Below are 15,392 nucleotides of genomic sequence, written 5' to 3'. Positions count from 1 at the left end.
ACAGGATCTGTAAACCCGAAATGTCTGCATCTAATGTTAATCTCACATTCAAGTCTGAGAACATATACGTGTACCAGTCTGGTATTTACCTAGTTGGATGCAAGAAAATTACTGAAAACCACAAACCCTACAGGAACACAATGGCTTTAACTCTGTCTTGATTTGCATTATTTGGAAATACAGAAATTATCCAGAGTAGAGGTTACCTGTAATTGTTATTACTGTTGCATACACTCTTCCAATCAAAAAAGAGATATCTATGCAGATACTGTATATGACTGGAGTAATAAAAAATGGATTAACTGGAACTACAGTGAAGAAATAAAAGCTGTATGTTTCCAAATTGTTTACAAAACAATCTTATCCCCTTCAAAATATTCTCCATTACAACTAATACATTTGTCCCACCGGTGCTTCCACTGTTCAAAACCTTTCCTGTAGTCATCTTTAGAAATGGCTGACAGCTCATCCATCTTTTTTTTCTTGACTTCTTCAATAATGTTGTCAAATCAGTGTTCTTTCATGTGCAAAAATAAGAAAAAGTTGCATGGAGCCAGTTTACGTGAGTAAGGTGCTTGGGGGCAAGGTAACCATGCCATTTTTAGCCCAAAACTGTCTTACAGAGCTGGCTGTGTATGCAGGTGTGTTGTTGTGGTGCGAGAACCAGTCTCCTGTCTGCCACAAATCAGGTCTTTTCTGGTGAACACTGTTGCCCAATCTTCTTGAAACTTACAAAGAAAAGGTTTGATGGATGGTCTGACCTGGGGGAACAAACTCTGAATGAACTACGCTCTTGGCATCAAAAAAGCAAATCAGCATTGTTTTGATGTTTAATTTAACTTGAGGGCATTTTTATGGACACAGTGATGACGATGTCTTCCATTGTCTTGGCTTTTGCTTAGTTTCTGTGTCATAAACATAGTACCATGACTCAAAACCAATAATGGCCTTTGACAGAAAATCTGGATCAGTTTCAAACTGTTGTTTCAAAGCACGACATGTTCCAACTCCACTTCGTCTTGATTGTCAGTTAGAACCCGAGGGACAAGCTTGGCAACAACCCTTTTCATTCCTAAATCTTCCATTAAAACTCACTGAACTGAGCCCCAATATAAACCACTAACTTCTGACAATTGATCAATTGTCTGTCGACAGTCTGTGAGCAACAGCTCTCAAATTTTCATTGATTCAGGCAGTTGATGGTCATCCAGAACAAGAACAAGAACAGGACATGTCGCCATTTTTATATCAAGTAAACCACCTGTACACTTTGAGTTCTACCATAGTGTCATCTTGGTAAGCTGTTTTCGACATTAAAACAGTTTCAGCCACATTTTTACTGAGTAGAAAGCAAAATTTCACAGCTGCACATTGTTCGCTAAGCTTGCCATAATAAAAAACGGAACAAGAACAAAACAGCACTATCAAAAACAATCACTGCAGTGGAACACAACAAGCCAGGTTGACAACACAGGTGGCACTGAGTTGTGCTATACATACCTAGTGACAGAAATGTGTACTACACAAGCTCCACCCACAGCAATGTTATTACACCCCCCCCCCCCCCCCCCCCCCCCCGGGTACCCCCTTGCATATCAGTGTGCAACCTGGAAGGCTGGGGTAATAAGTCTAGCAATGAGCAACCTGGTTCGTATCACTTGGCATATTGTTTTTACACGCACAATCCTGTGATCCATTGAGACTGTGTACCAAACAGGCTACACCACGAGACATGGGCTGGGCAGGCTAATAGTGGCAGCGTGCACGACTCTGCCCGGTATTAATGGTATACTATGTAATGTAGCAAAAAGACCACACATCATTTGGCTAAAAATCATTTCAAAGAGTCAGGTTCAAGGCAACTACTGGAGGATAGTAGGGGATGGAGGAAGATACTGTAGTGGTAGATCAGAGACGTGCGGAGACAAGATAGTGGGCTGCTAGGTGCAGACTAAGTGAACACAGATATGTTGCAGGCAGTGTTCCTAGCTTCTCTTTGTGTTGTTTTTACTGTTGTTATTTGGTGCAGCTCTCCATGCCACTCTATCCTGTGCAAGCCTCTTGATCTCTGTGTAACTACTGCAACCTATGCTCTTGTGAATCTGTTCAGAGTATTCATATCTTGGTCTCCCTTTATGATTCTTATCACCCCCCCCCCCCCCACTACTAAACTGGTGATTCCTTGATGCCTCAGAATGTGTCCTACCAATCGATCCCTTCTTCTAGTCAGGCTGTGCCACAAATTTCTCTTCTCTCCAATTCTATTCAGTACCTCCTCGTAAGTTACGTGATTCACCCATCAATAATTTCAGAAAAGACTTAAATCTATACTCAATTTTAACAAATTTATCTTCTTCAGAAATGCTTTTCTTGCCATTCCCAGTCTACATTTTATATCCTCTCTACTTCAACCACCATCAGTTATTTAAAATTCATCTACTACTTTAAGTGTCTCATTTCTTACTCTAATTCCCTCGGCATAACCTGATTTCATTAGACTACATTATATTATCCTTGTTTTGCTTTTTTTGGTGTTCATCTTATATCCTCCTTTCAAGACACTGTGCATACTGTTCAACAGTTCTTCCAAGTCCTTTGCTGTCTCTGACAAAATTACAATGTCATTGGCAAACCTCTAAGTTTTTATTTCTTCTTCCTGGTCCTTAATTCCTGCTCCAAATTTTTCTTTTGTTTCCTTCATTGCTTGCTCAATATACAGATTGAATAACATCGGGGATAGGCTAAAACCCTGTCTCACTCCCTTTTCAACCATTGCTTCCCTTCTGTTCTCATCAACTCTTATAACTGCTCTCTCTCAGTTTACAAATGCTATAAATGTAGGTTTGCCTTTCCTTAACCTGTCTTGTGAAGGAAGTCATAGGGGTCATTATTGCTTCGCACGTTCCTACATTTCTCCAGAATCCAAACTGATTTTTCCTGAGGTCGTCTTCTGTCAATTTTTCCATTCTTCTGTAATGAATTCGTGTCAGTATTTTGCAACCATGATTTATTAAACTGATGTTTGGTAATTTTCACACCTGTCAGCGCTTGTTTTCTTTGGAATTGGAATTATTACATTCTTCTTTAAGACTGGGGATATTTTGTCTATCCCATACATCTTGCGCACCAGATGGTACAGTTTTGTCATGGTTGGCTCTCCTAAGGCTGTTAGCAGTTCTAACAGGATGTTCTCTACTCCTGGGGCCTTGGTTTTACTTGGGTCTTTCAGTGCTCTGTCAAATTCTTCATGCAGTTTCATATCTCCCACCTCATCTCCATGTATGCCCCCTTCCATTTCCACAATATTGCCTCTAGTACATCTCCCTTGTATAGACCCTTTGCATGCTCCTTCCACCTTTCTGCTTTCCCTTCCTCACTTAGGACTGGTTTCCATCTGAGCTATTGATATTTATAAAGGTGGTTCTTCTCTGTTAAAGATTATTTCTACAACAACAACAATGAAGACAACAACAATAAGTTGTCAAGATTATTGAATTACAGATAACCGATTGGTACAAAATATAATTAAGCAAATTTAAATGTGAAAGAGATATAACGGCATCTAATAAAGTGTACCTCTTGTCGCACTGCAAAAACAGGTAAGTATCGTCTCTGCTGGAGTATAGATTTTTTCTTCGCAAATTCGCTTGTTGCCTGAGTAGCATTTTGCATGTGTTCTGCAAACTTTTGATCAGTTTTATAATCCGTTTCATCATTTTCATTTTGTCGTATGTCCTGTAACACAAACATAAAACACAAGAATAAAATAAAACAATCTTTTGTAGCTGCCAGTATGTCAAAATGGTAGCAAAACACTACGCAGTTGCAAGCAATTTAAAACAGATTTAAAGTGATATTGTTAAAGTGTTTACAGAAGGTCAGTAGTATGGTAAACTGTTAATTGTTGCTACTACTTCAATCTAAAAGTCATCTTGTGTACATATACATATTTTAACATTTCGCGTCATGATAATGTTTCTAAAGGGCACCTAGATTTGAACACCCTTATATTTCTTCAGATTCTTATTCAGATGTCACACGTATCTTGTTCTTCATCTCTGTTCCTGTAACTGATAAGATTTTGAGCACTGTAATGTCTCGGAGGCTGAACATATAATCTACCTTCTTAAAAAAGACCGTGCTTTGTACTCCATCAGACAGTGCATACTGCACATTACAAAGAGAAATATTTCAAGAAAACTAAATGATCTTGGTATAGATTCAAGGGAAATGGAAACAAGCTTATGATACATGCTTTTTATCAGTAATGTTTGAAATGATGGGTTATGCTAGAATAAGAGAAGAATAGAGCAACTCTAAAATGATAAAGTGCTTCTGACATATTGACTGAAATCTGCATGTGAAGTTCTTATTCTGCAATGATTCTCAGCTATGTAGCAGCAGCTGCTAAGCTGCAGTCGCACCTTCCATCATTTTGATTCCCTTCAAATACAGTAGTTGTCCAAAACAACTGCATGTATGCAACAGTGGCAACTTTTGTTTTTACGTGGAACTACTCTTGCCAATGAGAGTTCCATACTTCTGTCCTCCTGTCGATGTCTTCCTTTCTGAAGTTTATTTTCTACTGTTGCCACTCTGGTCATCATTCTGATGTACTTGTTCTTCTATGTTTCTTTGTTATCTGGCACATCCTCCTCAAATTTTAGTCTCTGTATTTTCATCAATTGTAGTCTCTTAACTTGTGACTAAGACACTGGCAATGTTTCAGTACATCACAAATGGCTTTACGATAACTTCATGAATTTTTACCTTTAACATAAATGTTACCAGTCTACTGGTAGGAGCCTCACAAGTATGATGATGCACAACATACTACATCCAAACTTAGACCAAAATTCATTCCATGGGCTACTGAATACGACAATCCATTAAAAACTGGTATAGCTGCAGATATATTTAAGTTTGTTTCCACTGTAACGTACTTTATTGTCATGATATTGAAGAGTATATGAAACACAGTTTTGTTCACAGTCTTACAGAACTTGGTGTGCATTCCTAGAGCTGACCTTACAATATGGATTTATAATAGTGCAACGATAGTTCAGGTATACATGCCGATGTCACAAGATGGAGATGAAGAGATAGAGAAAGTATATGAGGATACTGAAAGGGTAATACAATACGTAAAGGGAGATGCAAATCTAATGGTCATGGGGGACTGGAATGCAGTTGTAGGGGAAGGAGTAGAAGAAAAGGTTACAGGAGAATATGGGCTTGGGCAAGGAATGAAAGAGGAGAAAGACTAATTGACTTTTGTAATAAAGTTCAGCTTTTAATAGCGAATACTTTGTTCAAGAATCACAAGAGGGGGAGGTATACTTGGAAAAGGCCGAGTGATACGGGAAGATTTCAGTTAGATTACATCATGGTCACACAGAGATTCCAAAATCAGATGCTGGATTAAGGGCAATCACATAAGTTGGAAAGAAAAACACAAGTACAAAGATTGTACCTGCGAAGAACCATGGATAACAGAAGAAATACTTCAGCTGATTGATGAAAGAAGGAAGTATAAAAATGTTCATGCAAATTCAGGAATACAGAAATACAAGTCAGTGGGGAAGGAAATAAAAAGGAAGAGCAGGGAAGCTAAGGTGAAATGGCTGCAAGAAAAACGTGAAGAAATTGAAAAAGAAATGACTGTTGGAAGGACTTAATCAGCATATGGGAAAGTCAAAATAACCTTTGATTAAATTAAAAGCAGGGGAGTGGGGTAATGGTGTACAGTAAGGGGGGGGGGTGAGGGCAGGTGTGGGTAACATTCAAAGTGCAATAGGAATTCCACTGTTAAATGCTGAGAAGAGAGCAGATGGGTGGAAAGTGTACACTGAAAGCCTCTATGAGGGAGAAGATATGTCCAATGTCATAGAAGAAGAAATGGGAGTCAATTTAGAACAGAGAGGAGATCTAGTAGTAGCATCAGAATTTAAAAGAGCTCTGGAGGACTTATGATCAATAAGGCATAAGGGGTAGACAACATTCCATCAGAATTTCTAAAATCATTGGGGGAAGTGGCAACAAAATGACTATTCACATTCTTGTATGGAATGTATGAATCTGGCAACATACCATCCGACTTCCACAAAAATATCATCCGCACAATTCCGAAGACTGCAAGAGCTGACAAGAGAGAATGATTGCATAATCAGCTTAACATCTCATGCATCCAAATTGCTAACAAGAATAATATAGAGAAGAATGGAAAAGAAAACTGAGGATGTGTCAGATGATGATCAGTCTGGCTTTAGGAAAGGTAAAGGCACCAGAGAGACAATTCTGACATTGTAGTTGATAATAAAAGCAAGATTAAAGAAAAAACTAGACACGCTCATAGGATTTGTCAAGCTGAAAAAAGTGTTCAATAATGTAAAATGGTGCAAGATGTTCGGGATTCTGAGAAAAATAGAAGTAAACTTTAGGGAAAGATTGGTAATATACAAGATATACAAGTGCCAACATGGAATAATAAGAGTGGATGACCAAGAACGAAGTGCTCTTATTAAAAAGGGTGTAAGACAGGTGTGTAGTCTATTGCCCATACTCATCAATCTGTACATCGAAGAAGCAGTGATGGAAATAAAAGAAAGGTTCAGGAGTAGGACTAAAATTCAAGGTGAAAGGATATCAATGATACGATTTGCTGATGACATTGCTATACCGAGTGAAAGTTGAAAAGAATTACGTGATATGCTGAATGGAATGAACAGTCTAATGAGTACAGAGTATGGACTGAGAGTAAATCGAAGAACGACAAAAGTAATGAGAAGTAGCAGAAATGAGAATAATGAGAAAGTTAACATCACTGGTGGTGATCAAGAAGTAGATGAAGTTAAGGAATTCTACTACCTAGGCAGCAGAATAACCAATGCTCAACGGAGAAAGGAGGACATAAAAAGTAAACTAGCAATGGCAAAAAGGACATTCCTGGGCAATAGAAGTATACTAGTATCAAACATAGCCCTTAATTTGAGGAAGAAATTTCTGTGAATGTACGTTTGGAGCACAGCATAGTATGGTAGTGCAACGTGGACTGTGGGAAAACCAGAACAAGAGAATCGAAGCATCTGAGATGTGGTTCTACAGACGAATGTCGGAAATTAGGTGGACCGATAAGGTAAGGAATGAGGAGGTTCTACGCAGAATCGGAGAGGAAAGGAATATGTGGGAAACACTGACCAGGAGAAGGGACAGGATGATAGGATATCTGTTAAGACATCAGGGAATAACTTCCATGGTACTAGAGGGAGCTGTAGAGGACAAAAACTGCAGTGGAAGACAGATATGGGAATACATCCAGCAAATAATGGAGGACATAGGTTGCAAGTGCTACTTTGAGATGAAGAGGTTGGCATTGGAGAGGAATATATGGCGGGCGGCATCAAACCAGTCACAAGACCGATGACTCAAGAAAACACACAGCACAAAAGCTAAAACGTCAAGTTAACCACTCCGTGTAGTAGTGGCACTGGGTGGTCAACAAGCACATGTGCAAGAAGGTGGTCAGTCTTCTTCTCCCCCCCCCCCCCCCCTCTCAAGATGAATATGAAAAACAATGTTGACCAAAATCTCAAGAACGTTTCCAGTATTGTTTATGTGCCTATCATCCACTCAATGTCTGAGTTATATGGAAATTCTGTTACTGCTTCCATTAATTGTGTTACACCAAGGGTTTTGCAATGTCATATGAGAAATGAAGAGACACAAATAATGTGACAGATATATGTTGTAAAGTAAAAACAGCTGGATGTAGACTTGGAGTTCACATGAAACATAATCTTCTGTAAAGAGTTAACTTTACAGTGACAGGTGCAACTGGTGCAGTGAACACATGCAACTACTAGTTTTTTTTCCAAGATAGAAAACAAGTGTATTAGTATTGAAATATTCTTAATTCCACTCATACACTCCAACCAAGTCGCACAACCTTAATAATCTCTACAAATACTTTTTAATTCTGCTGATAATGTTAATTACAAATGCTATATACAGTTCCAACAATGTTTTGCAGCACTGCTCAATCTTCATGAAGTATGGCGTTACCTCAGTGATTAATTTTCAAGGCAGGTTAAACCAGCCCCACTGGATGAGCACTTTATTTGTAACACCTTATACCTCAATTTGGCTAAGTCTAGATCACAGCCAGCGGCAGTCAAGGTGGTGTTTCTCTACTGATCATAGGTTGGCAACAGCTGTTTTGCTTAGTCAATGGGATGTTCTTCTAGGTAACCAATGACAGGCGAAAAAAAGGGAATAAACTTCTAGCATTGAAACAGTAACCATTCTCTTCTTTGCTGTTGTCACTGCTACGAACAAAACATAATTTACAATCTTGATTATCACAATTATTCATTTTTTTAATACATCACAATTTCAAAGGGTGCAGTTATGCTGGGACACAAGAGCAAAGATTAAATTCATATTATTTGTTGTAAAGAGTATTTAACTAAAGCAGACAATAGGGAGTCCAGGTTAGAATATCAACAATATTATGAAAATGACAGATTGTTACTCATTGTAAAAATGATACTTTGTGAGTTGCATACAGGCACAATAACAAAGCTGTTACACATTGAGCTTCCAGCCAAAGACTTCTTCAGAAAGGAAACACACACACACTTTCACACAAGCAAGCACAGCTCACACATACAATTTCTACCTGTGGCCAGAATGCAACTGTCTTGAATGGAAGTGGGGGAGGGGGAAGGGGATGGTTAGTAGTGCACAGATGGAAGGACCGTTCAGGGACTAGATGATGGTGGGACAGCACTGCCAACTGATAGGTGAAGTGTCAGGTAACTCTGGATGGGGAAGGGGGAAGGGGGAAAGGGGAGGGAAGAAGCAGAAAGTGGAAAAGGGGCGTAGCAGAGAAGGGAAAGGCCTGGTGGGTGCATTGGCATGTTGTGCCACAGGGCGGTCCACTCCATCAGAGGCCACACCACCTGTGAAAGCAGTCATCCAGCTGTCCACCAAGATGAACAGATACTGAAGAGCTGTGGACAAAAGCAAAGTGGACCACACTGTGGCACAACATGCACCTGAACATGACAATGCTTGATTTCAATGGCTGCTTTCTCAACCTAGGCAATCTTGATCCTCCCCTGCACCACCAGATTTTCTGAACTGTACAGATGGGAGTTATTACAACACATTCTCCACTCCCAAAATTACCATGGCCTCAATCTATGGTTACCTACTTTCCGCACACCCTCCCTCCAACAGTTTCTGACCCTTCTGTCCTGTCACCTCCTCCAAATTCAAGTCCCCCCACCCTCACTGTGTGCCACTCTCTGCCTACGCACCCACCGCACTTTTCCCCTTCTCTGCTCCTCTCCTCCTCTGCTCCCCACCCTCCCACTTCACTCCCCCACAGCCTCCTGACACTGTGTCCGGCAGCCTTGTCCTGCCAGTCTACTCCCTGCATGCTCCACCAGGCAGCACTCAGTCCACTGCCCACACCGGTACTCTGCTGTCTCAGGATTGCTGCTTCTGTTCAATGCAGGTGCATTCTGGCTGGAGTGGCCAGAGATAGCAGTCATGTGTGGGTGAGGTGTGCTTCCTGGTGTGCGTCTATGTTTCCAGTATGTTTCCTTTATGAAGGAAGCTTTTGCTGAAAGTTCAATGTGTAACAATCTTCTTGTTGTGCCTGTCTGCAACTCAATGTGTCATCTTTGTGATGAGTAGTAGTTTACCCTTCACAAATATTTGACAGTTTTTTCTGAGTACATCATAAATTATGAGATTGTGGTTAGGTTGCAATGTTTGTTGGGAGTTAGCAAAGCCACAAAAACGTGATTGTGATGAGGCGGATCTGTAACTTAGCCTAAGTTTAGAATGAGTTAGAATGTGATGGCTTGGTTATGAGTTGGTGAAGCCAACAAATGTGGAAGCTAAAAAGTGGTGTATACACAAACAAGATGTTTCTGTGGAAAAGTCAGTTACATGTGAAAGTGTTCAAGAACTCACCTTTGGCCACTGTTCTCGAGTAATTTGTAATCTAAGAAAGAACTAAAATATATGTGAAAAACTTAGTGTTTTGTCAGTGTGTGTTACCGTTATCACATATGCCAGTCAAATTTTAAATAATGGTATGGCAGGTATTCTGGGCCCGAACGTTTTCTAAGATTTGAATGAGACCCAAACGCGCTGTGATTTAAGAAATTCACTGCACATTCTCACACATAACATAATTCATCTTGTACAAAAGGAAATTTACTGTGAAAGCAATGCTTCTCAAACCACCATTTGCAGTATTTTCCTGCGACCTGTTAGAAATGTAAACAGTTGTGATGTCATTCTCATTAAAAGCAGTTTGTTGTTATGAAGTATTGCACACAGCCAGTACATATGTACCAACTTATCGGCCGACTGACTGAACAATTTTATAGCAGCCTACAAGTCCCTACCGACCGCACTCAAGAGATTACAGCACTGCCAAGTTGTTGGGATTTGTTTATCTTGGGTTCATACTGTTTACATTACATGAGATGCCACTTGGTTTTACATAGGAACAAAAATGGGAATTTGCCTTGATTGTTTTAGGGGTAACAAGCACAAAAAGGTCAAGAGAAAGGTATGGACAAAGAATTGGTTCATATAACAAAAGAAATTCACCCACATTCTGTTACTTAAGTGGCTGGGATCCAATGATTTTCGTAATTACCTAAGACTGGATGAATCGTGCATTACAGAGCTGCTGAACATCATCAAACCTTTCTTAACGTGGATAACTGTTAGCTACATTACGATTTCTAGTGTGTGTGTGTGTGTGTGTGTGTGTGTGTGTGTGTGTAGCGCCCTACAGGTCTCGTCCTGTAGTTGACACATTTTGTTGTCGGTAGACGATTGTGTGTGTGTGCTGTGTTTTGTTGTTGCAAATGGCACATTTTCTTTGCTACTAAAGTTTTATTTTGGTGTTATTCTCTTATTTATATTTTATTGTTGCGGTATTACTCTATAGTAGTGGTCTAAAGTAAAATTCTTTGTTAGAGTATCAGTTCTTACCACTCAAAATTACAAAAATTTTACTGAAAACTAAAACAAAAGAAAATTTCCAGAATTTCAAAAAATTCGGGGGTTTTTTCCCAGATTTTTCTTGAGTGAAAAAATTCTTGTGTTTTTTCTGAATTTCCTGTGCGTCCTGTGGTGTAAATACCCTTTAAAACACCTCTTTGTCATGACAGACTAACTTGTAGCTTAGCCAGAGGTCTTGGGTAGGTTGGAATAAGACAGCTTTACTTGCAAAAGTTAAATTAATAATCTTTGTTGTCATATATATTTGGTTCTTCTGAATATGATACTTATTATGAGGTTGTGGTTAGGAATGGACTTAACAGCACAGATTAAATTAAATTAATAATTTTGCTGTCAAAGTATTTGCCTTGTTTCGCGGAATGTGCAAAGATTTCAGAGGTGGTGATTCATTGATTTGAGCAGTCACAATATTGCTTCACAACATGATGTCTGTCTGCTGTCCTTTCACTGACTGCATACACCTAGCAGCTGACAGCAGCTGACACACACACTATGTACTTCCCATCGTACCTCACTGAGAGTGCTGAGAATGTTGCTGCACGAAACACATAAGTATGCCACTGGCCCTGATCTAGACTTTTACCCTTCAACTTTTATTTCTGGAAAATTATCTTGTTAAAAAAAGAAGGATGACAATGATGATGAGGAGGAGGAGGAGGAGGAGAGGATGGATGTATACTGCATTACCAATGGACGCCACACAAAACCTTAACAAAATCCAAAAGTTAAAAACTTGACACATTATGGAAAAGAGTGATCCAGTACCACTTCTCTGAATTGTCACAATAACTTTACACACAACCGCAGAGAGTTAAAGCCCTTACTGAGGAACCCAATACATGCACAATACACCACACTTCTTAGATTTCGTACAGCATCAAATGAGGATAATCTGTAGTTTATATTCCAAATCATAACAATGATTTTGACATGCTAGTGATGCTATCTGCTGTATAATTAACTTAGGTCACTTTGATATCTGTGACAAATATATAGAATAACATGTTTAAATTTTGGAAGAATTAGAGGTAGGCTCTACCTGCAACATTACTGCATACAGAGCTGCGACATCATTCTGACTATTCACTACAATTTCAAAACCAGGAAACAAAATTGTTTAGTTAGTTTAAATTGCTGCTGGTGGATAGGAACGAAAAGACTCACAAATGAAAATTTAGATCCACTGCAACACAAGCTAAACAAGTGCCAAACTCAATAATTATCACCTTACCTTTTCATCTGTCTTCTGAACACCCATGATGTTTCCTATTGTTGTTCCTGCAAGCTCCCAATGCTTCTTCTGTGCTTTTCGTCTTTCTTTTTGTTCTCTAAAAATTTTAACTAAATTTGAACCTTTCCTTGCTACCATTGCCATATCTGATGTGGGGTCCTGCAAACAATAATGGATAGATTAAATTTCTGTAAAATTTTCTAAGAATTTTATTTTATTTGATTTGATCCATTATAAATGGATTTTGAAAGCCTGCGACTGTGAAAACACAATAGGTTTGTTTATAAATAAATCTTCTGCTACCAGTCACGATTTTTCTTTATTTTACTTTTCGCACGACACGTTTCGGGAAATGATTCCCATTTTTAAGTGGTGTTTTTTTTTTTTTTTGTGGGTATTAAGCCATTTCTATTGATGTTGTCAATGTGTGAGAGTCTGCTTCATTTTGTTGACTTTTACTTCAATGTATAAGGAACACGTGATTTTTTAGATGGGTATCGATTCTTTTGGTGAAGTTAGTGGCGAAATTTAGAAGAATTTGTACTTACAGTTTCCTTATAGTCCATTTGTGCAGAGTTTCACACACACTAAACATCACACACAACTTGTTGTTCACTTTACACATCGAAAATATCTTATATAAACAAAAGAGATACAAAGATCTTCTTACAGGTAGTCCACAGAGATAACATTGTGTGTGTTCCACACACCTTTTGTACAGAGGTTATTTAACTTACCAATTTGGCTCATAAATTGCTTTATCAATTTTACAATTGTTCTTATTTCTATGTTTTACTATTTTTATTTAAGTATACTATCAAAACATCTGAAGAAATTCATTGATTCACTTTCAAGTTTTTCGTTTAATATTATATCTCCAGTTCTTCTAGCAAATCCATTTTATCTCTTTTATTTAGCCGGTGGAGTACTCTGACAATTTGCTCTATTTTTCCAAAAGGGTGTCCTGTATTATGTTTCTATGTTGTATTGCTGACGTAGTGTGTTTGTTGTGTGTGTAGGCTTTAATTTGCTCTGTGTACCTGGTGTTGAAATTTTGGCCTGTTTGTTCTAGGTAGAACATGGAGCATTCCTGGCATGTTACCTTGTATATTCCAGAGTCTGAATATGGATCCTGAGTACATTTTATATTATGTATTAGTTTTTGTTGTTGTTTATTAGATGTAGAAAACTCACTTTTTACTTTGTGATTTTTGAAAATATTTGCAATCTTCTGTGATACATTGCCTATGTATGGAATGCAAGATATACATTTGTTTTTCTCTTTTTCTTCTGTGGTGCAGTTTGCGCCTGGGCCTTTCTTCACTTTGACTAGGATTGTGTCAACCATGGGAACTTTGTAACCATTCGCAACTACAATCTTTTTCACTGTGTTTATTTCTTGTTGCATATTTTCTTGGTTCAATGGTATTTTTGTTGCCCTATGCAGCATTGACCCATATGTTGCCTGTTTATGGATATTTGGGTGACATGAGGTTGCAGGGATTGTGGTGTCAGTCATTGGGTTTTTCCTATAAATTTTGAATGTGCATGTGTTGTTATGCCTTGTAATATTTAGGTCCAGAAAGTTGATGCTTTTATTTTGCTCATGTTCCACTGTAAATTTGATTTTCTCACGTAGATTATTGAAATAATTTAAAATGTCTGTGATGTCTTTGGTATCCCCTTTCACTAACAGTAGTGTGTCATCTACATATCTCCTAAAAATTCTATTTTCTTTAGGCAATGTTCTTGGCTGTCAAATAATTTTTGTTATAAATGATTTATGCATATGTCAGCTATGGTACCATTGCTAGGCCATCTGGGTGTTTATAAATGTTGTTACTAAAGGTAAAGTAGTTGTAACTTAGGGTTAGCTGAAGGAGTTCCATAAATTCGACAATCTCTGTGTATGAAAGTTTCTTGTGTTGCATAAGGTTCTTTTGTATTACCTTTAGAGCTTGTTGTATGGGTATGTTTGAGTAAAGGTTGGTGATGTCACGTGATATAAACTGCACTTCTTGGGGGAGCTTTCTGATACTTAGATCTTTAGCTAGTATCATGCTGTTTTTTATGGAATATGTTGTTTCATTTGTATAATTCTTCATCAGTATGTTATTCAGTTTTTGTGACAGTTTGTATGCTGGGCCATTTATAGAGTTGACCACGGGACATATTGGATTTCAATCTTTGTGTATTTTTGGCTATGCTCTTAGGTGTGGTGCTTCTGGATTCATGTATGTAAGGTATTTCGTTTCAGTTTCTGTCAATAGGAAATATGTGTTCTTTAATTGTTCCTTAATTTAATTTGAAATTGTTTGATTGGGTCTTTTTCAATGTGCTGAATATTATTAGCAGCAAAAAATTCATTGTATTGTTTATGTATTTTTTTTTTCTTTCATCACAACTAATGTATTGCTTTTATCTGACTTCACAACTATGGATTGGTTGTTTTTCAGTTTGTTATTTATAGATTTTAGTGTTTTTGCATCATTTATTGTATATTTAGATCTAAACTTATCTTTATTCATTTCTTTCTCACGAAGCTTGCTTACTTTGTGACCTATTGCTGCAAAATTAAATTCAAATACAAAAGCAGCAATAGGTCACACTGAGAAATGCATAGAAGAGGGTGGAATCTGTGCAGGATATGGTGGCTGATGCGCAGTGACCATCTTTCATCCAATGCGCTGGGCAAGTTCATTCATTTGTTCGGAAAGCGAGGCCAACAAGTGTTTACCAGCTTTCAGCCAGTCAGCGATGGTAAAATCACGGCGCACGCCCTGCAATCTTTCTCAAACAATTTTACAGAAACTATTTGGTAAAAAAATTTCATTTCTGCTTTACTTATAACTTTATACGTCAGGTTCACTATGATGTGCTCATAATTTCATTAATGGTCACAGTTATTGTGATATTTACATGTAAGTAAGGCACTGCATGAAATTCGGAAAAGTTTGCAGTGAAAAATAGAGGTCACTATGATTTTGCATTTGTGGCATATTACATAATATGCTGCTGCATACAAAATTAAGCTAACATATTGAATTTTTTTTAAGGTTTGGGTAGAGGTGTCTGTCACTAATCTTGAGAAAAATCATCTCACATAGCA

At 38.2% G+C, this 15,392-nt stretch overlaps 1 protein-coding gene across 1 annotated transcript in view; it reads right to left on the bottom strand.

Moving 5' to 3' along the window:
- LOC124788041 (pre-mRNA-splicing factor ATP-dependent RNA helicase PRP16) overlaps positions 1-15,392 on the bottom strand; it is a 190,143-nt gene that overhangs the window by 138,883 nt on the left and 35,868 nt on the right. The window contains exons 8-9 of the mRNA XM_047255099.1: positions 12,284-12,442; positions 3,577-3,735 (exon numbers count right to left, since the gene is read on the bottom strand). Of these exons, the coding sequence (XP_047111055.1) occupies positions 3,577-3,735; positions 12,284-12,442 (318 nt within the window). The remainder of the gene's footprint in view (positions 1-3,576; positions 3,736-12,283; positions 12,443-15,392) is intronic.

The sequence above is a fragment of the Schistocerca piceifrons genome, chromosome 3 (assembly GCF_021461385.2).
Source record: "Schistocerca piceifrons isolate TAMUIC-IGC-003096 chromosome 3, iqSchPice1.1, whole genome shotgun sequence".
Lineage (NCBI taxonomy): Eukaryota > Metazoa > Arthropoda > Insecta > Orthoptera > Acrididae > Schistocerca > Schistocerca piceifrons.
Note: the sequence above shows the minus strand (reverse complement) of the source record. Positions and strands in the feature narration are given on the sequence as shown.